This window comes from Lissotriton vulgaris, unplaced genomic scaffold, assembly GCF_964263255.1.
Source record: "Lissotriton vulgaris unplaced genomic scaffold, aLisVul1.2 SCAFFOLD_2147, whole genome shotgun sequence".
Lineage (NCBI taxonomy): Eukaryota > Metazoa > Chordata > Amphibia > Caudata > Salamandridae > Lissotriton > Lissotriton vulgaris.
Window position 1 is genome coordinate 133,387 of NW_028240929.1, and position 21,194 is coordinate 154,580.

Sequence of the window (21,194 nt, forward strand, 5' to 3'; positions counted from 1 at the left end):
ACATTACGAACACACGCTGAAGCGGATAGGGCTAGCACACAACTAGCATGGCTGATCAAACCTCAAGTCACTTCCACTCCAAAAGATAAGGCTGAGTTGAATAAACTGGTTTGTGTGACAACCTACGGTCCGCACACAAACAAGTTTAGGCAAATCATCTTAAAAAACTGGCATCTGCTGGAGAATCTGGAATATCCAATGTCCAAACCCATCTTCGCAATGAAGAAAAATCTCAGCATAGGACAACAGCTAGTGAGAGCTGACAGCTATGTTCCTAAACCGAAGAGCGATTTAATAACGCATTGGAATTTGAAACCAATATGTGGGCACCACAAATGTGGTTGCTGCGTGGCCTGCACGTCGACATTGGAGGGAAATGTATTTGAACACAACGATATCAAAGGAGACATGACAGTTTCACAAACTGTAAAACTAAAAATGTAATCTACACAGTGGTTTGCCGATGTAACAAGGTATATATTGGCAAAACATGCCAACAAATCAATATGAGAATCACACAACACAGATCTCGCATAAGGCCTAAGGTATTAACTGCTCCAATGGTTGAGCATTTTAAGTCTGCCAACCATTCTGAAAATGATTTCGAATGGACAGTTTTGGCTGGGATAGACCCTTAACATTGGTCCCTTCATGTCGAGAGTGCGTTATTGCGCAAAGAAGCCTACTTAATCATGAAATTCGACAGTATCAACAAATGGCTGAACTGCATGAGCGAGTTAAATAGAATCTAATCTCTGCTCAACACACTATGAGCAAATTGTTTCGAATTTCACCATGAGGGACAATATCTGCAAACTGCAGGTTGCAAATGCTTCCTTTGAAATATTCCTCGTTCAAAAATACATCGTCCACAATGCACCACGGACGATGTTGACCTGTTCCTCCTCACCAATGGTGGAACGAGCGATCACGTGATTCGCTGACCTGGAATTATACAACTGAACCTTAGGAGGCGGCTTGTTTTCGAACAACCAAGCGTGAAACGAGCTCCATTGAATGCCAGGCGCCTTATGCGGAATTCGGTGAGTGATCATAAGTAACCTTAAATATGTGAATTCATGACTGGAGTTTTGGGAATGCAGGACTCATTTCAGCCAGTGTGTCTTTCCAGCTTTCCACCACGACCGTCTTTGAAACACTATAAATCGGTTGCAGTTTGTAAGCGTGCATCAATTACTGAGTGAGTAAATGTTGTGTTTATCCATAACACATTTTGCACGTTTAGCAATTGACCAGACGAGCAAAATCGTTTTAATTGTTTCAGAAACAAAGAATTGAGAGGACCATAACTCATTTCCATTTGGAGTTATTAGAATGCCGTTTGCGTGAGGTACTTTTCTTTCCTTTGCGTTAATGGTTCTTATTGACTAAGTCTGGCGTCATATGGATTTAATAAGGGTTCGATACTTTGTTGCAGACTGGTATCCACTGCATAGAAGAATAATCAAAAGCCAGAACTTTACTCTGGCAAAATACAGGTATGTGGCTATATATCGAATTAATGACGAAGTCAGTTGCTAGGGGGCACCTGAGAAGCTATTTTAAAACGACCTGAATTGTTTTTCTTTTGTCAAAAACAGTTGTCAAAGACAAGACTAAAGCAGCCCTGATGAGTTTGGTAACTTGCAAAGCCAGAACTCGAAACGCGTCGGCTATGTGAGATTCAAGCCTTGACTAGATGTTGGACACCTAAAGTATCAGGATTAGTTGCTCTTTGGGTGTTAGGAATTTTTCTCGAGTTGTTTGATTTAATTTGCAATGCAATGAGATTGGGTATATATGCACATAAACAGATTTTTTGACATGTTTAATAATTTGGAATGTATTGATGTATTGAATTTCTTCATGTGTCTAAATGTATTGTTAATCTATGTGGAGATTTATGTATAATATGAAATAATTGAGTTTTGTGTCATTTTGGTTTGTATTAATGTGATATTTTGTTTGGTTGATGATGTGTTCCTAGTGTGGCCAAACAAATATCGATCCTTTTTTTCAACGAAAATAAATCAAAATAAAGAGGCAAAAATCATTGCCAAGATAGACGTAATTAATTTTGTCCATCTTTTGTCTTGATCGGAAATCCGATCTTAAATGAATGGAGGTGTGGGTAAACTTTCCTATTCACTGATTCTGTGGTCCGACTCCCCTCCTTCCCCTTTATGGACCAAACCCCTCCCTTTTTTGCATAACCCTGACTCGATGGGCACAATGGTGGAATCTTTTAGATGTTTGGTGATCACAGCAAGTGAATATGCAGGAATATTCCTTCTATTCCCACCCACATAACTTGCAAACCAGATTAGATCATTTTCTCAGTACACCAGATGTATTCTCGACCATTCAACAAAGTACCTATTTCGGCAAAACTATATTTGACCACAATTCCATAGAACTGCCATTAAACTGGGGCAGACTGCCAATGTCTATCCCCACGAGGCAGCTGCAGCCATTGCACTTAAATGATCAAGTGTTCTGCACCACATTAGCCACGACCGTTACCATATATTTTGAAGAAAATGAAGGCACAGCCACAACAGGGTCCCTAGAGTGGGAGGCTTTTAAAGTAAATGTAAATGTAAATGTAGCTGTACTTGTAAAGCGCACTGATACTCCTAAGTGTCCTGGCGCTGTACTCATACCGCTAGGAAACCCTTCCTGGTTTTTCCCCGTGAAATGTCCACTCCTGGGCCTCCCCAGGGTGCAACTCTGCTTCCCCAGAGTTGTTGGGGGCCGTTGTGGAGACTAAGCAAGCTATTGCCCAGAGTTGCAGCGTGGGACCCATGATTAGAATAGGCACCGAGGCGAGAAATCAGGACAGAGGAATTATGAGCCCAAGATCCGCCAAGACCAGCCGAGGCAGGAATTGAACCCTGGTCCCAGGCCAGACCTCTGCATCAGGGTCTGCCGCTCTAACCATTGAGCCACACTTCTCCACGAGTGACAATATGGGGAGTTTTCATGGGGTCCCTAGTGGGAGGTAGAAGAGAGGCTGTTAGAGAAATAAAGGAGAGCACTCTGCAAGCACTTGAGCTTGAGGTGGCAGGTCAACCAAATGCGACGAAAGCTGAAAGGATGCAAGAAGCTAGGATAAAATATGCTGAATTATTGGAGTGGTTACAAACGATCTACTTAAATGCTTATACATTACGAACACACGCTGAAGCGGATAGGGCTAGCACACAACTAGCATGGCTGATCAAACCTCAAGTCACTTCCACTCCCATTCTAGCAATATAATATACCCAGCACACGTTGGTTACTTTCCAAGCTGAAATAAATAGGACTTTTAAGGACCATTATACAAATCTTTATACGACTATCCGCCTAGAAGGGACAGAAGCGATTACGCACTTCCTCGGGGAGATTGGACTGCCCTCTATGAAGGATTCGAACGCTAAGGACCTTGGTAGAGATCTGCACTGCAATAAAGGCGTTGGCCCAGAAAAAAACTCCAGGCTCAGATGGCCTACCTATTAAATTTTATTAAACTTTTGCAGCGTCATTGAATCCCAAACTATTGCAGCTTTTACACCACCTCACTTGCAGAAGGTGCACTACCTCCTATCACTAGAGAGGCAATAGTCAAATCTTTATTGAAACCTGATAAGGCCCCAACTGATCTCACTTCTTATAGACCTTTATCAATACTTAATACCGAATAAAAAATACTTAGTAAAAAGTTAGCGTCAAGACTACTCCTCTTACTTCCTAAATTAATACACTCTGACCAATGTAGATTCATACCCAAACGCAGCACCTCACTAAATATTTGCCGTTTACATGCCCTGATACATGCAGTGATTACGAAGAACAGGGTCAAACCCAATAAAGTCTAAGGGACCTGGGTAGATATCGTTGTAAAGGGAAGGGGTCCCTGACAAAAACACAGATTGTCACATACACTTAGAACATCTGATGAATTCAAAATACAAAGTTAATAAATGCAAAAAAGTATTTATTCAGATTTGCATGAGTACCTTTTACTGGTTGAGATTCATATTATACTCCATTAAATACATTTCAAATGGATATTAGATACACGTGCCCACATACACAACGGGGAGGGGGGGAAAAAGTGAAGGATGTGTGAAGGGTAGGGTCAAAGGGTATTACAATTCATTCTGTGACAAGTTTTAATCACAATTTCGGAAAGCAAGTAAACGTGGTCCCTATAACCAAAGGGCCACAGTATAAGGCTCTAATAAAGAGTCCAAAACTTTAACACCGAACCAAACTCCGCTTCAGCCGATAGGGTCTTGTTGGGGTAGGAGATTGGTCGTAGTTATATTGTCTTGTCGACGTTTCGACCCGAACTGTGTGTAGGGAAATTGTCCTTACGAGGCGGGTCTTCTTCAGGACAGAAGGGTTGTGGGTGGGCCGCCTCCTGGGGGGTAGTTACAAAGAAGACTATTAGTACACACCCGTCCTGTTAATTATTACAAGGAGGGCGGGAAATTGGGGGGCAGAAATACATTTAAAAACCGTGCTGTCAAGGGTCTTAATCACAAACATCATTAGTTTTTAGGAATTTATTTTGAGGAAGAGAGAGTTATGAAATACAGAAGACTAAATTTGGCAGTATTCTGGGGAAAGGGAAATCAAAAATTAGGTCAATTCGGCTCACCCTCCTGTGGGGATTGGTTCTATGGTGATTATCCATTCAAACCCACACAGAAAAAACATATTTTCATAAAACTCGTACCTAGAGGTAATGAGGTCCCTCAAAACTTCTGATAAGTTGACCAAGGGTCGTCTTGATGGTTCATCCCGACACCTTAAAATTCATAGAAAGGCATTATTATCAGACCCTAAGATACGTAAAATGATCTGAATTCCAGATGGGTGGAGTTACATGACTAGGCTTACCACTATGCTGTAAATACCACTGTTCACTATTTGAAACTATTCCGTGGGTTGGTTAGAAAACGACCAAGTAATTGGGCGCTGGGGATCAAAAAAGAAAAAAGTTTTAAACAAAAGAGTCCCATTATTTAGAGGTTAAGGACGTACCAAAAGAAAGGGAGCTTACCCCTAGTATGCAGTCATTCGGTCTGCAGGATGACTGCATACTAGGGGTAAGCTCCCTTTCTTTTGGTACGTCCTTAACCTCTAAATAATGGGACTCTTTTGTTTAAAACTTTTTTCTTTTTTGATCCCCAGCGCCCAATTACTCGGTCGTTTTCTAACCAACCCACGGAATAGTTTCAAATAGTGAACAGTGGTATTTACAGCATAGTGGTAAGCCTAGTCATGTAACTCCACCCATCTGGAATTCAGATCATTTTACGTATCTTAGGGTCTGATAATAATGCCTTTCTATGAAATTTAAGGTGTCGGGATGAACCATCAAGACGAACCTTGGTCAACTTATCAGAAGTTTTGAGGGACCTCATTACCTCTAGGTACGAGTTTTATGAAAATATGTTTTTTCTGTGTGGGTTTGAATGGATAATCACCATAGAACCAATCCCCACAGGAGGGTGAGCCGAATTGACCTAATTTTTGATTTCCCTTTCCCCAGAATACTGCCAAATTTAGTCTTCTGTATTTCATAACTCTCTCTTCCTCAAAATAAATTCCTAAAAACTAATGATGTTTGTGATTAAGACCCTTGACAGCACGGTTTTTAAATGTATTTCTGCCCCCCAATTTCCCGCCCTCCTTGTAATAATTAACAGGACGGGTGTGTACTAATAGTCTTCTTTGTAACTACCCCCCAGGAGGCGGCCCACCCACAACCCTTCTGTCCTGAAGAAGACCCGCCTCGTAAGGACAATTTCCCTACACACAGTTCGGGTCGAAACGTCGACAAGACAATATAACTACGACCAATCTCCTACCCCAACAAGACCCTATCGGCTGAAGCGGAGTTTGGTTCGGTGTTAAAGTTTTGGACTCTTTATTAGAGCCTTATACTGTGGCCCTTTGGTTATAGGGACCACGTTTACTTGCTTTCCGAAATTGTGATTAAAACTTGTCACAGAATGAATTGTAATACCCTTTGACCCTACCCTTCACACATCCTTCACTTTTTCCCCCCCTCCCCGTTGTGTATGTGGGCACGTGTATCTAATATCCATTTGAAATGTATTTAATGGAGTATAATATGAATCTCAACCAGTAAAAGGTACTCATGCAAATCTGAATAAATACTTTTTTGCATTTATTAACTTTGTATTTTGAATTCATCAGATGTTCTAAGTGTATGTGACAATCTGTGTTTTTGTCAGGGACCCCTTCCCTTTACAACTGATACATGCAGTGGCTGAGACAGTACCACTAGCGGGATGCTTGTCACTAGATGTACGTCAAGCGTTTGACACTCTGAGTCGATCATATATACTTGACTGTTGACTAAGTTTGGGTTACCCCCAGAATATTGCAATTGGTTAAATTGCTTTATACCAACCAGATAGCCAGTGCCAAGACAGGTGCAAATATCTCTCCTGCATACCATATTTATTGTGGAACTCGTCAAGGATGCCCCTTGTCCCCCTTATTGTTTGTACTAGCGCTAGAACCCCTAGCGCAATATTTACGTTGTGTCATGGCCACCATTGGCATCTCAACAGGTGCGACAATCCACTCTGTATCACTTTACGCTGATGATATGTTGTTGTATTTTAAGGATCTGAACAAAGACATGCAACCCATAGCAGTCATGTTTTCGCAGTCTGGGAACGTCTCTGGTCTTTGCCTTATTGCATTAAAGTCTGTGGTGTATTCATTTTGTGACAATTACAACAGACCCTACTTACAGTTTAGCCACTTACAATTCAAAGTAGAACCCATAACTTTTAAGTACCCGGGGGGACGCATCTACAGGACCAGTGCAGACACTATAGATGGAAATGTAGTCAGAGCTACTAATTCTCTTCGATCACAGGTGTCATTCTGGACTACTTTGCTGTTAACAATATCAGGCCGATTGGCCGTGTCTAAGATGGTTATGCTACCCAGACTCAATTTTGTGAATTTTCCTGTTGTCCTCCCGACTTAGATCTTTAAAACATTGGATACCCTGTTATCATCCTTATTATGGGGGAAGGAGAGGCATAGTTTAGCCTTGGCCAAGATGTAACTTCAGAGCACTGAGGGCGCTATGGGGCTCCTGATTTTAAGGCATATTGCATTGATCGGCAATTACAATAGATGGCATATTGGTTAGCTGGCCACAATTTATTTGAAATCAACTACTCTCCTGAACAATTACAGCATGGAACACTACAGGCACTGCTGTGCCCTGGAGCAGTTGGAATGCGTAATCCCCCCTTTCTACTGCATATTGCATTGCGGTATTGGAAACAGGCGCTGAAATATGCACACATGCCTAACCCATATACCCCCAATATTTCTCTCAGTGGCCTACCTACCCGGTGTGGAATATTGTCAAATGCTTGGTTGTGGAGCTGGACACAGGCAGGAATGGAGACAATTGAAGACTTCTTTTTAAATGGTAACTTGATGCCCACGAGGAGTTTGTACGTACTAATGCAGTACCAGACACTAGCTCTCATACATGCGGCAATCACACAATACATTCGGAGATACTGGCTGATCGATCAGAGGGGAACCCCCTACATTTCAACTAGTGCGAGCCATTCACATAACTGGGCATGGCTGTACAGAGGACTGAGGGAGCATCCGAATAAACCATTCCCTCTTTGGCAGAAATGGGAAGGGGTGCTGGCAAGGGCACTGGAAGATAGAGAATGGAACTTAACCCTAGAGCACCCTAGGAGGGTGTCCCATAACTTTAGGCTAAAGACAATACAACTTTTCACATTACATAGGGCCTACCTCACTATGCTGACAATACAGAAGATATACCCCACTGCTTCTGCTGAATGCCCCAGATGTTCTCATCAACTCAGTGACTTTACTCACATGTTATGGACTTGCCCTACACTGAGGAAGTTTTGATCTGAGGTCAGACTGAGTCTATCTCAACTGACGGGATGTTCTCCTTGGACAACTATAGAGGCTGGTCTGCTGGGTCTTTTCCCTCTGCCTAAGAAGGAGACTTTACTGTGCCCCTTTGCTGGACTCGCTAAAAGGCTAATTACACTGCGCTGGAAATCCTGCAAGGCACCACATGAAGGAGGATGGCGGGAGGAGGTTGTTAAATGGGTTGTGGCGGCGGGAGAAGCGCTTCAGCGTGAGCTCTATAGGGGATTAAGGAAGAAGACTAGCTCCCTGGATTGGGCCCAGCTGTTGGAACAGTTTAAGGCAGAAATGAGTGAAGAGACGGAGGACACCCAGAACACACAGACTACACTGAATGACCATACAGCCAGTGCTTAATTCTCAGTTGTGTTATGATTTGGACATACATGTTGGACCCCCTCTTTCCCTCTTCCTTTCCTCTCCCCTTCCCGTGTCCTCTTCCCCCCTCCTCTTGTTCTCTTCTCCAGTATCCCCCAAAAGCAATCAGCTTGGAGGGGGGTGGTTGGATAGTAGTGGCAAAGTTCTAAGGGAAGTTCTTTGTTGTTTTTTTGGGGGGGTGGGATGTATTAGGGGAGAGATAATGGAAGGGTTTTATTAGCAGGAAGGGTAAAAGTTTATTATAAGACATAGCCATGTATACGGTATCATAAGAGCTGGTGGTTAGGTACATATTTAACCTGAGGATGAAAACGACATCACTGATTGCACAATTGGTACATCTGTATGGAAATATATGTCAATATAGGGGGGCGCTAGAGGGCGCACGAGCTGAATGGCCGCACCTTTGCGAGGCTCCAGCAGCCTGGCATGAAAATCCGACATTGATCCTCTTTTCCCCTGCTCCCACCCGCCCGAAATTCCCCACGGAGGGGCGGCGAGTGCCACTGCACAATCGGTGCAAGTTTGAGGGCTCTGCCCCATTGGGCTCAGAAGTTACGGCCGGCGGAGCCCCACGGCCGACGTGCGCCCTGCCGCTTTGGTACCTGCACTCGGCTCCTGAGACTACGCGAGCCCGAGGCTCGCCACGAGGCAAGCAGGCCGGCCGGACTGGACCAGCGGCGCAGTCAATACTGGTGGCAGGAGCGGCATCGGCACACCGTCCAGGCACCGGCGGAGGTCAACCACGAGGCGAGTACTGCTTCGAACACTGGCACAGAGGTGGCGCGGGGCCGCCGCTGCTTTGCCCCGTTCATCGCACCTCTGCTGTTGCGAAAAGCGCGCGCTTCCAGCGCCATATTGAACTGCCGACACATACTTGCAGTGTGCCCCGGACTTGCAGCAGCTTGATCCTCTCCTTGTGGTGCGCAGACTATACAGCCTATCTAGGCCACAACTCCACGTAGGCGTATGGATCCTACAACTTGGTGCTCTTAGATATAACCTCGGGGCGCCATATTTTGGCTGGTACTACGGCACCTTGAACCGGAATGCCCACACGCCCGTGCTGCACTCCTCCTCACTTTGGGTCGCCTTGAAGACACGCTTCCCCCTCGGCCTAGTGACACGTTTGAGGCAAGGGCAACACTGCACTACACCGGGTCGCTTTCCCCACTTCAGCTGGTGAGGAGTGGGTTGCGACATAGCGCCGAGACGCGGCAGCTCTTTATTTCCCATTGCCGACATGGGGAAGCCGGACAGTCGCCAGCCCAGGCTGCAGTTTGAGCCCGCGTCCCAGAAAAAGGTGACACGACACACAGGGGACGCTATACAACCCAGGAGCCCGGTCACGGAGGCCTCACCGTCGACTCCCCCGACCCCGGACATAACCACCATGCTGCAGGAGATGCGCCAGGGTTTTGCAACGGTGGTTGACAAAGTGGATAGACTTTCCTCTAGAATGGACGGCATAGTCCAGAAGATGGATGTACACGAAGAGCGCATAACAGAGGTGGAGCGCCGGATATCTGAGAACGATGATACCACGGCGGCGCATAACTCCCGACTTGCTAGAATGGACAATGTGTTAAGGGTGATTGCCGCCAAAAATGAGGAGTTGGAGGCGAGGAGTCGGCGGAATAACATTCGCGTCACGGGCATTCCGGAATCAACCAACACGGGGAAGATGGAGTTGTACATTCAGAAGCTACTTACTGCAGCAGTGGGTGCGGACGCTCTGTCAAACCAATTTATTGTGGAACGCGCTCATCGCTCCCTTGGTCCCCAGCCCAAACCTGGAGCCCCGCCACGACCCATAATTGCACGCCTACTCAACTACCGGGACCGCGATGCGGCGCTACGAGCAGCCCGGGCGAACCAAAATCTCACGTATGATGGAGTGTCCTTCTCCATATACCCAGATTTTACCCCGGTGGTTCAAGAACAACGGCTAAAGTTCCTTGGGGTCAAGAGAAAACTTCGGGACCTGAACATTGATTATGCTCTCTTATACCCAGCCAAACTACGAGTCACCCACCAAGGCACGCAACACTTCTTTCTCAATCTTCAACAGGTTGAGGACTACATTAAATCTTTGCCTAAACGAAGTAGACGACCTGCGGATGCTGAGGACCTGCATGCCTCTGGTCCCGAATAGTCAACGGATGGCTTTGTGTTCTTGTTGATCCCGCACTCTACCGGATCGTCTTCACTAATGCACTGCACAGTGGGTTCCATCCTCATATGCAGTGGCTACGGCTGCCCCTGGGGTGCCATGGACGGGTGCTGGACTGCAGATGGTAATGTATGCCAGGCCCCCACCCCCTTACTCCCTCTCTACTCCGGATAGAGACACTGAGGGTAGACTTGCGTGGAGTGGGAGGACTGGGGGTGGTAAAATGTGCACCTCGGATGGCCCCTACTGGGTGTTCCCCAATGACATTGACTCTTGTTCATCTTTGTTGGTTGTTTTTTTGTTTTGCTTGGTATGTGGGTGGGGGGGGGGCCTGGGATACTGGCGAGTTGGGGAAGCTTCAGTGGGTGGGGGGTGGGGGACTGGTGGCCTCCCGAGGCGAGAATGCAACGGGCAGGAAATGGCTTCCTTTAGCGGAGCCGAATAGTCTCGTCCTACATAGATGGTTGTAGGACGAGGTAGGTTGTAGAATGTTTTCCTTTCTACAGGTCCTGTCCTTTTGTTGGGACTTTTTGGGGGGAGGCGGGCGGGGGGTCGAGTTGGGGGAAATGTTGGGGTTCAGTTTATAACATGTGCATTAAGTATCTTGAACTCGCTGTTCCGCCTCTGTGGGGGGCGACTTGAATTTGGCCTGGAGATGGGTGGCCCCGATGTGAGTGGTGGGCACTATCCGTGGCTGGGCCAGGACGCAGGTGGAGAGGGTACTCCCTCAATACTGAGACTCACGCTGCCTCTAGGTGACACCGGGCGGGTGCGCTTTGGCGGTGGCCTGTTCATCGCTGAAGGTCATTACGCCGCTCTACACGCACTGATCCTGCATACATTTGTACAAGACCATACATGGGAGACACAAGCTTAAATGTGATTACTTGGAATGTGAAGGGGTTGGGAGATCATAGGAAAAGGAGACATGTATTGAGTTACCTGGATCGCCACAAAGTTCACATTGCTTTCCTACAGGAAACGCATATTGCGCCCCATAGATCGAGCGCCTTTGGACGTAGATGGGCTTCACATACAGTCTTCGCTAATTACTCCTCATATGCACGGGGCACGGCCATTCTGATTAATAGGAATACGCCTTTCCATCTGGCTGGCTCCAGGGCTGACCCTCAGGGGAGGTACTGCTTACTGTGGGGTAGGCTGGGACGTATGGCAGTGACGCTTGCATGTTGTTATAGGCCGAAAATAGACGACCCACAGTACTTTACTGATTTGTGGGCGGCGATAGTGGAGACAGGACCACAACACCTCATATGGGGAGGAGATTTCAATACGACCTTGCACCCCCCCTGGATAGGTCACATCCCTGCCCCCCACCATTATACTAACGGGCGAGAGGTCCTTAGAGCGACTATTGCCGGTAACAATCTTATTGACGCCTGGCGTTCACACTGCGGGCCACGGGGGGAGGGTACACATTTCACGGCACAGGCTAAGTCATGGGCACGACTCGACTATATACTCCTGACCCCACAACTTTATACATCACTGGTTCACGCGTCACACCTCCCCAGGACTTATTCCGACCACTCCCCCGTCTTTATTACTTTGAACGGCTCCGAACTGGGGCCCCCAGTAACGGCGTGGCGTATGCAGCCCTCTATGCTGTTAGACTCGGAATTCCAGGAGGAACTCCGGGAGGAATGTTTAGATTTCTTTAAACGCAATAAAGACTCTGTCCAGGACGTTGAGACCATATGGGACGCCTTTAAGGCCACGCTCCGAGGTCTCTGTATTGCGAAAGGTTCGGGGTACTCAAGAGTATACTGAATAGATTACGCACTCTTGGAGTCTGACCTACGAAGGGCAGAGGAAAGCCTCAGAGCCACCCTGATAATGCTACCCTCGCTGCAATACGGGCGAAGCTGTCGGAGTACTCTGAGGAGGCTGCTCGAGAGGTGAAGTTCAGGAACAAGTACTGGGTGGCCAGGCGGTATGGGGAGGGTGAGAGACCTAGGAAGGCCTTGGCGACAACGGTTAAGCTCATGCGCTCACCGACTGTGGTGCTGGAACTGGAGACTGCTGAAGGGCTAGTCCTCAGGGACACCACGCAAATCCTGAACAAGTTTGTGCGACACTGTGGTGCGCTGTACTCCTCTAGTAGAACTGGCGAACTGGCATTGGACGACTATCTGGCAGATGTGTCCTTAGGGTGGCTGAGCGACGCACAGAGAGCCTTTTTGAGCGCCCCGTTTGAACTAGACTAGGTCAGAGAAGCCATCATGACTATGAAATCGGGTAAGGCCACCAGGCTGGATGGCATCCCTATTGAATTTTACAAAACGTTTATTGACTTCATGGCGCCAGTGCTGCGAGAGGTCTATGAAGATGCGCTGGAGGTGGGCCACCTCCGTGCCTCCATGAGAATTGCCCTTATCACGCCCCTACTCAAGCCGGGGAAATCCGCTACTAGCTGCGACTCCTATAGACCTTTATCCTTGTTGAATTGCGACGTGAAAATACTTGCCAAATTGATCGCAGCGCGCATTAGTCTCCTATTGCCTAATCTGGTACTTCCTGACCAGGCCGGATTTGTCCCTGGTAGGGCGACATCGCACAATCTCCGTACCTTTTTCTCGGTCTATGACTCAGTTCACGAGGACCTCCCAATGGCGGACATTTTTTTAGACGCCACCAAGGCGTTTGACTCGCTCGAATGGGACTATGTGTTCAAAGTTCTTGAGCGAATGGGCTTTCCGCGCATATTTGTCTCCTGGATTCGGTTACTATACACACGTCCAGTGGCCAGGGTCCTCATCAATGGAAAGCTGTCTCCGGAGTTCCCGGTCTCCAGGGGGACTAGGCAAGGCTGCCCCCTTTCCCCCCTCCTTTTCGCTATAGCCAAGGAACCCCTGGCTGCCAAACTGCGCTGTTTCCAGAGACAGATACTTATCTCTATGTATGCCGATGATATTACACTTTATGTTCGCCACCCAGGCGACAACCTACATCCCATACTCAGGTAATTTATACGGTTCGGTGCCCTTTCGGGAGTCCAAATTAACTGGAATAAGTCTTGCATCTTCCCGCTTACTGCCTCGACACGTCGATTCCCGCTGGAGTTCCCGCTTGCTTGGTGTGAAGGCGATTTTAAATACCTGGGCATACATGTGGAAAAGGATAGAGAGGCGTTGATGCGTGCTAATTATGGCACAGTGATGGATAAGATAAGCGATAATATCTCCAGGTGGATCACACTTCCCCTTTCCATGGCCGGGAGGGCCTCACTAGTTAAAATGGTAATACTCCCTCAGCTTTTGTATCTCTTTCTGAACATACCGTTTCATCCCGGGCCCTATTTTTTTCGCCTGCTGCGCTCGGAATTACTCCGACTGGTGTGAGGTGGGAAGGCACCCAGGCTCAAGTGGGAAGTCCTAGTCAGACCATACTCGCAGGGTGGCTTTGGGGTTCCGGATTTCGAACTCTATTATCGGACTGCACAGGCCCACTATGCATACTTCTGGGTGCATCAGCAGAGATATATGCCTCAACTGGCGGCTGAACACTGGTTAGCCCACCCGACCCCCATTGACGGTACTTTTTACTCCCGGATTGAGGGTCGAGATAAAACACCTAACACGGTCTCTAGTACCGTGACGGCGTGGAACTGCATCACTCTGAGGCTCGACCTGCATTTCCTCTATGCTCCGCTGTTGCCACTGACCTACCACCCACAACTCCCACTCCTACAGGATGCTGGCTTTCAAAAACTGCTTAAAAAAACTTCATGTCACTACATGGGGAGACCTGTACCTTAATGGCACCTTTCGTACTAAGGACCAACTATATGAGGGCATACAACCGACACCTCTAGACCTGTTTTACTATATCAGACTCCGGCACGGGCTGCAGGCCATTACACCTGACTTCCCACGCGAGCCCCCGTGCTTCTTCCCCTACAGCACCTTCTACTACACGATAATCCCAATAAACTGGTGTCCACGCTCTATAAATCTGTCCGGGCCAACATAACTTACACTGCTCTACCTGCCAGGGGCAAAAGGGAACAGGATCTGGCCATGACCTTAACGGATAAACAATGGGAATTCTGTTTGCAACAGACCGAGCGCATATCCTCTAATAGCCATTATAGGATCATTCACTATAAATTCCTACACAGACTGTACCACACACCGGCACGCCTACACAGATTCCAGTTGAGGCCTACAGACACATGCAACAGGTGTGGGGCTCCTGGGGCGGATTTCCTTCACCTTGCATGGGGTTGTGCCGAGGTGAGCCGCTACTGGATCCAGGTGTTTCAGGCACTGTCCAAGATGATACACATGACAGTGGACCCGTCCCCATTAGTGGCTCTACTGGGGTATGTTGAGCCTCTCCAGGCGGCTCACCGCAAATATGTGGCTCTGGCTATGCTTCTGGCTAAACGCAGGGTGGCCTGTAGGTGGGGGAGGGGAAGGGCACCCAAGTTTAAGGATTGGATGAGTGACATGGTGTACTGCCAAGAACAATTGCAAACTTACTCTGAACTGCTGCCACCTACTTCTAGGCCTACTGACATTTGGGCCCCGTTGCAATGCTATTTGATAACTGACCCCCCGGAGGGTGACAGCGATTGAGGTTGAGATGATGACAGGTTGCTGCATTGTTTCTTGGTCCTAAGAAGACAGCTCCGAGCTGACCTGCTGTACTCTGGAATGATGTATCGCTTATCTTCCCCCCCCTCACTTTTTACAATGTCTATGGACTGCTCATGCTCCCACGATACTACCCTGGCGTCTCCCAGCCTAATACCTCTGGTGATGGGACTTACTGTCACTACGTTTGTGGACTCACGGCTGTGCAGACTACCCCCTCACACGGCCTGTTGTGACTGCTCCAGCGCCTGGCCTGCGCCCCCCCCCAGAGTTCTCCGAGATACTACACGTTACTGTTGATCAAAAATACCAAAAAATGCAAGGCACATTGATTTAGCTATGTTGACGCTGCACTTGTCACTTTAATGATACTGATTGTATTCGCACTGTTATATTTTTATCGCTACTCGTCCTGTATATATGCATTGATGGCGGCCAGCCTCCGGGTTGTTGGCGTGACGCTGTGTGCTCATGACAATGCTCAATAAATGTTTTGCACCAAAAATATATATATATATGTCAATATATACTGGATATGTAAAATGCCATTTAAAAAGTCATATAGAAATATATAACCTGCCTGTACACCTGTTATTACAATTAAATATGGGTTTAAAAAAAAACGCTAACAAACCACAACTATGGGCACAAACATGTCATGGAAATTCATGTCAAGGCTCTATTTCTCAACAAAAGTGCATTAAATTAATAGAAATTGGATACTTCCCCGCCGCATGATGAACCTAACCTAAATTCCAATAAAGAGGTCCACTTTGAGCAAGTCCAAATACCAAAGTCCAGCTCTTATGTCAACAAAAACACTGTCCAGAGGAACCTCATCTGGTGGGCTTGTATGACTGCTACCCTCGCCAAGGAAAACATATCCAGCTCTTGCCAGAAAGGATACAAGGTACTGAACCACAGCAGCTTGACAAAGATGCAAAAGACAAGTCTCTCGACAAAATCCATAATTGCCAGAACCACTAATCTGATGTGAATCATTCCCACTCTTATGGGTATTCCCACGGACATCTTCCCACAGAGTAGCTTAGATTGGGACAAGCACTGTCACTTGGCCATGGGAACAGAGCATCTCAGACACTGTACACTGCCTTAATTGCGGTCACAGAAGGACTGCCTTTAGCAATGTTGCAGTATAGTGACTGAACTGTGGTTACTATAAGTAATCCATCTGTTACTACTAATGTCTGACATGTACCCATCCTATGTTCCACTACTGAGCAATGTTTCCACAAGCTTTGCAGTGCATTTTTCTTGCACTCCAGAGATTATCTACTGGACATCCAAGCTGATTCTTCAGCAGGAAATCAATCGGATCACTGATTCGTGATCTGCAGTTTAAAAATCAGATTTTCTCAGGCATCATGGTCTCGGTACCACAGATCCTATACTCAGTTTTTGACCTGTCCTTTTTCCTGCATTCAATGATGATTTTGAGCAAGGGCTCAACATTATTTTGTGGTATGTATGACAGCCATGTCCCTCAGTGTTCCAATGGGAGGTGTATCATCTATTCACTATACCCACCCAAATTGTGAAGACTGCCTCCTGGTATCATTCGTGGTACTATAAAGTAACTCATCGATCTCTCCAGAAAGGCTTTAAAAAATTATAAATTTTATAAATCCTAACTCTCTCTTTTTTCAATTCCTTGGTCTCCGACAAATATTCAATAATGCAGAGCTGAATGGCACTAAGAATTATACTCTCAGGCACCAAAATCATTTACACAAAGAACAACTTACAAACACTTTACTATGTGGAACAGGGAGCACTGGCATCCAAAATAATGAACTACATCTTAAGTGAGGAACAAAGTAAAGCACTTATTAATGATGGGTGAACAGCTGATGTTGGAATTAAGAAACCACTTTTCACAAGCACAAACTTCACACCATAATAATCCAAGAGTTCCATCCTCACCGACATAGAAACTGGCTACAGTATCACTTACTGGAGTCACTGACAGTAGTCAGTCACAACTGTAATTGAAGTACAACACTGCAAAAAAACATTCACTGTTTAGGACCAAAATGAAACTGGGCAGGATGGCAGTATTTCTATTTAATGGATTCTTGGAGGTGGCTACATCTTGAGCCAGCAGTCTTATGTTTGTACTAGTGGTTTCTCTGTTGCTACCCAGGTCTTGCAGAGTTCATTAACAACCTACGTTTTAAATAGCTGAACAGGTCATCAGTGTTAGCTAATATCATTTAAACTAGGATTCATTCATCCACCACATGGTCTACTCAGGGACACTTTGAACAATCATTAATGTAGTCAGTACTCACTGGAGGGTCTCACAGGCTGGGCCTGGCCCATAATGGTGGCAGCAGTAACCTGCGGGATAACCGGTGGTGAAGCTCCCGGTGCCTGTAAAGGAGGCTGGTTAGTCAACATCCCTTGCTTCTGTAAGCGAGATCGCCTTTTCTCTTCCAGCTCTTTCTGTATTTTGTAGATCTTCTCAGCTAACAAGTGATAGTATTCATCCTGCAAAATTAAATATGATAAGACAACATTGTAAATTAAATTGCAAACCGATGTGCACAGTAAAAATATGTTGCAAATAAAAAAACAGATGTGTTTGCATTTATGAAGGGTCATAACAGGGTATTTGATGCAATGAAATATTTTTACATTCCAATCCTTCAACGACCCACACTGAAACTGCATATGGGAAAGACCAACTGTACACACCACTCATGGGACAGAAATAAATCCAGGAAACCAGTACTTCAGAATTCACCTTCATGTCAAAAAATGTCTGCTTACTCAAGAAAATTAAGAAAAAACAGTATTTGAGGAAAATCAAATAGTTTCCTATTGTACCCCTGTCCATTTTCCTTATAATTACATTCACCTCATCTTAAGAAATGGTTGACCATAATGAAAGGATACTTATTTTGCTATAAGACAAAGGGAGGATGACATTTGTGAAACCCTAAGAAGAAAATGTATCAATTGCTACCACCAAGAAAACATTTCATTATACTTACATCTGGTCATATTCCAATATAAAAATATGGGAATAGATTAAGGAAAGAATCCACAGTAGACGAGAGCAGATTTCAAGACTCACTTGTCTTCCTGATCAAAACTAAGCCCAGCTCTTTGATAAACCATTTACGGACAGAAAGCATGTGGAGTAACTCGGGTAATCCAACATCACTTTGTTACCACCGTGATCTGCATTTTGAAAACCAGAGAAGCAGTCTAAATTCTGAAGTAAAGAGCATTATTACCCTCTGGGGGAATAGGCACTTATAAGCAGAAATCTAGCTAGCCATGTCTTACACTGTCTAGGCATCTCAGTCTCCTCTGAAGGTGGGCATTTAAGGGATTTAATAGGTGCAAAGGATTACCTTGGAACAAATCTGCATGTAAGAGAGTTGCGGTTCTTATTCAAAGCATTATCCATGTTGCATACAATGTGAGGTTTTGGGCAGGCAGTTAAGAGGTAATGTGTTTTAAGAATATCTTCATGCCTGCAGATGATCCAAATGCCATAACCCAAGGCGGCCCTGGGTGAGAAAGGGTACTGAAGGCCTCAGCTCAGTGATTAATTCTTGAACAAAGCACAGATCACACAAAAGGATATGAATGTCAGCAGCCCTACATGCCAAGAACAGATGCATACTGGTAAGTAGCATATTCCGTTCGAGGCATGTGGGCTGCTGAATTCATATCTGTACATAGAATAAATAGAAGTTTCCTCCTTAGCGGTGGTTGCCCGTGCCAGCTGCAGCAGTCTGAAAAAGAGTTCTGAGAACAGCCTGTCCTACAGCAGCTTGCTGTTTGGAGTGTACATCCACGCAGTAGTGTTTGGTAAATGTATGTATGGTGGTCCATGTGGCTGCTCTACATATATCCTCTAGAGGAATGTTACCTAGGAAAGCCATGGATGCCCCTAACTTGCGTGTGGAATGCGCTCTTGGGGGAACTGTTAATGTGCATTTAGCCTTTTGATAACAGATCTGTATGCACTTAATCCATCTGGCTATACCTGATTTGGAAATGGGGTTGCCTTTGTGCTGTGGAGAGAAGGCAACAAACAGTTGCTTAGTTTTCCTGAAATCTTTTGTCCTGTCTATGTAATACAGGAGAGCTCTTTTAACATCTAGTGTGTGCAGTGCTCGGTCTGCCACTGAATCTGGGAAGAATACTGGCACTTCTATCGTTTGGTTAATGTGGAACTGTGACATCACCTTAGGCATAAATTTAGGGTTGGTACGCAGCACTACCCTATTAGCATGAATTTGTATGAAAGGCTCTTGAACAGTTAGGGTTTGAAGCTCACTAACCCTTCTTAGCGATGTGATCGCTACTAGAAAGGCCACCTTCCATGTCAGAAACTGTATCTCACAAGAGTGAAGCGGTTCAAAAGGTGGTCCCATTAGTCTGGTGGGAACTATGTTTACATTCCAGACAGGTGAAGGCGGGTGTCTGGGAGGAATTACTCTTTTGAGTCCCTCCATAAAAGCTCTAATGGCTGGCACTCAGAAAAGGGAAAGGTGCTGTCTGTTTTGAAGATAAGCTGCCATCGCAGCTAAATGTATCCTGATGGAACTATATGCCAGATTGCATCTGTGTAGATGCAACAAATAACATATAATGTTTTGCATTGATGCATCCAGCGGATTTATATCATTATTGGAACAATAAATGACAACCCGCTTCCATTTTGCCGCATAGCACGCCCTTGTTGTAGGTCTTCTAGCCTCCTTGATAATGTTCATACAGTCAGGGGGCAGGTTCAGGTAGCCAAACTCTATGACCTCAGGAGCCATATTGCAAGGCTCAAATGCTGCGGATCAGGGTGCTGAATGTCTCCATGGCTCTGCGTGAGGAGACTGGGTGGGAGTCCCAGTCTTTGATGAGGCACCACGGATAGTTCTAGGAACGTGGTGTACCATGCTTGCCTCCCCCATGTTGGAGCAACTAGGATGAGTGTTATCGAGTGCTGTCGCAGTTTGCGTGCCACTAGCGGTATGAGTGGAGCTGGGGGAAAAGCGTATGCAAATCTGCCTGACCAGTTCATCCATATCGCATTGCCCTGAGACTGCGGGAGTGGGAACCTGGTGGCGAAGGTTTGGCATTTTGCGTTTTCCTTTGTGGCGAATAGGTCTATCTCTGGACGACCCCACTGCTGGAAATACGGTTGTAGCACTGAGGGATGTATCTCCCACTCGTGCATCTGATGGCTGTGCCTGCTGAGCAGGTCCGCCATCTGGTTGTCCTTGCCTGGGAGGTGTTGCGCCATGAGGAACATGTTTCTTTGAATGGCCCACTTCCACATGCTCTGGGCTAGGTGTGACAGTTGTGGAGAGTGTGTCCCTCCCTGCTTCTGGATGTAATACATGGTAGTCATGTTGTCCGTCCGGATCAGCACGACTTTGTTGCACAAATGCAATTTGAACGCTGTCATCGCCATGAAGATTGCCATCAGTTCCAGCAGGTTGATGTGCATCTTCTGCTGCTGCGTCGTCCATAGTCCCTGCACTGTATAATGGAGGACATGCGCTCCCCAGCCCTGAAGAGATGCGTCCGTCGTCAGCACTATCTGTGGTGCAGGCTCTTGGAACGGTCGTCCCCTGCAAAGGTTTTGTGTGTTCCACCAATGCAGAAAGTTGTATGCACGACCGGTCACCAACACTAGGTCTTTTAGATGTCCCAGAGCCTGGTTCCACTGTCGTGCCAAGCACTCCTGAAGCGGACGCATGTGTAGCCTCGCGTGAGGGACTATGAAGATGCAGGAGGCCATCATGCCTATCAGCTGCATAAATACTTGCGCTGGGAGTGAGTGTTGGGGTGTGAACTTTTGAATCAGCAATTGCATGCTGTTAATTCTTGCTGAATTTGGCTGTGCTGTTGCTGCCAGAGTGTTTATTTTCGCTCCTAGGTACTGTTGTACATGTGCGGGTTGGAGATGAGATTTTGGGTAATTCAGTGAAAATCCTAGACTGTGTAGGAGGTGAATAGTGCGGGACATGTGTCTGGCGCATTGCTGGGCTGACTTTGCTTGGATAAGCCAG

The 21,194-nt window shown here is 46.3% G+C and overlaps 1 protein-coding gene across 1 annotated transcript in view; it reads right to left on the reverse strand.

Moving 5' to 3' along the window:
* Positions 1-21,194, reverse strand: part of LOC147672480 (CREB-binding protein-like) — a 307,545-nt gene that overhangs the window by 30,201 nt on the left and 256,150 nt on the right. Inside the window, exon 6 of the mRNA XM_086948007.1 lies at positions 17,454-17,652. Within this exon, the coding sequence (XP_086804133.1) occupies positions 17,454-17,652 (199 nt within the window). The remainder of the gene's footprint in view (positions 1-17,453; positions 17,653-21,194) is intronic.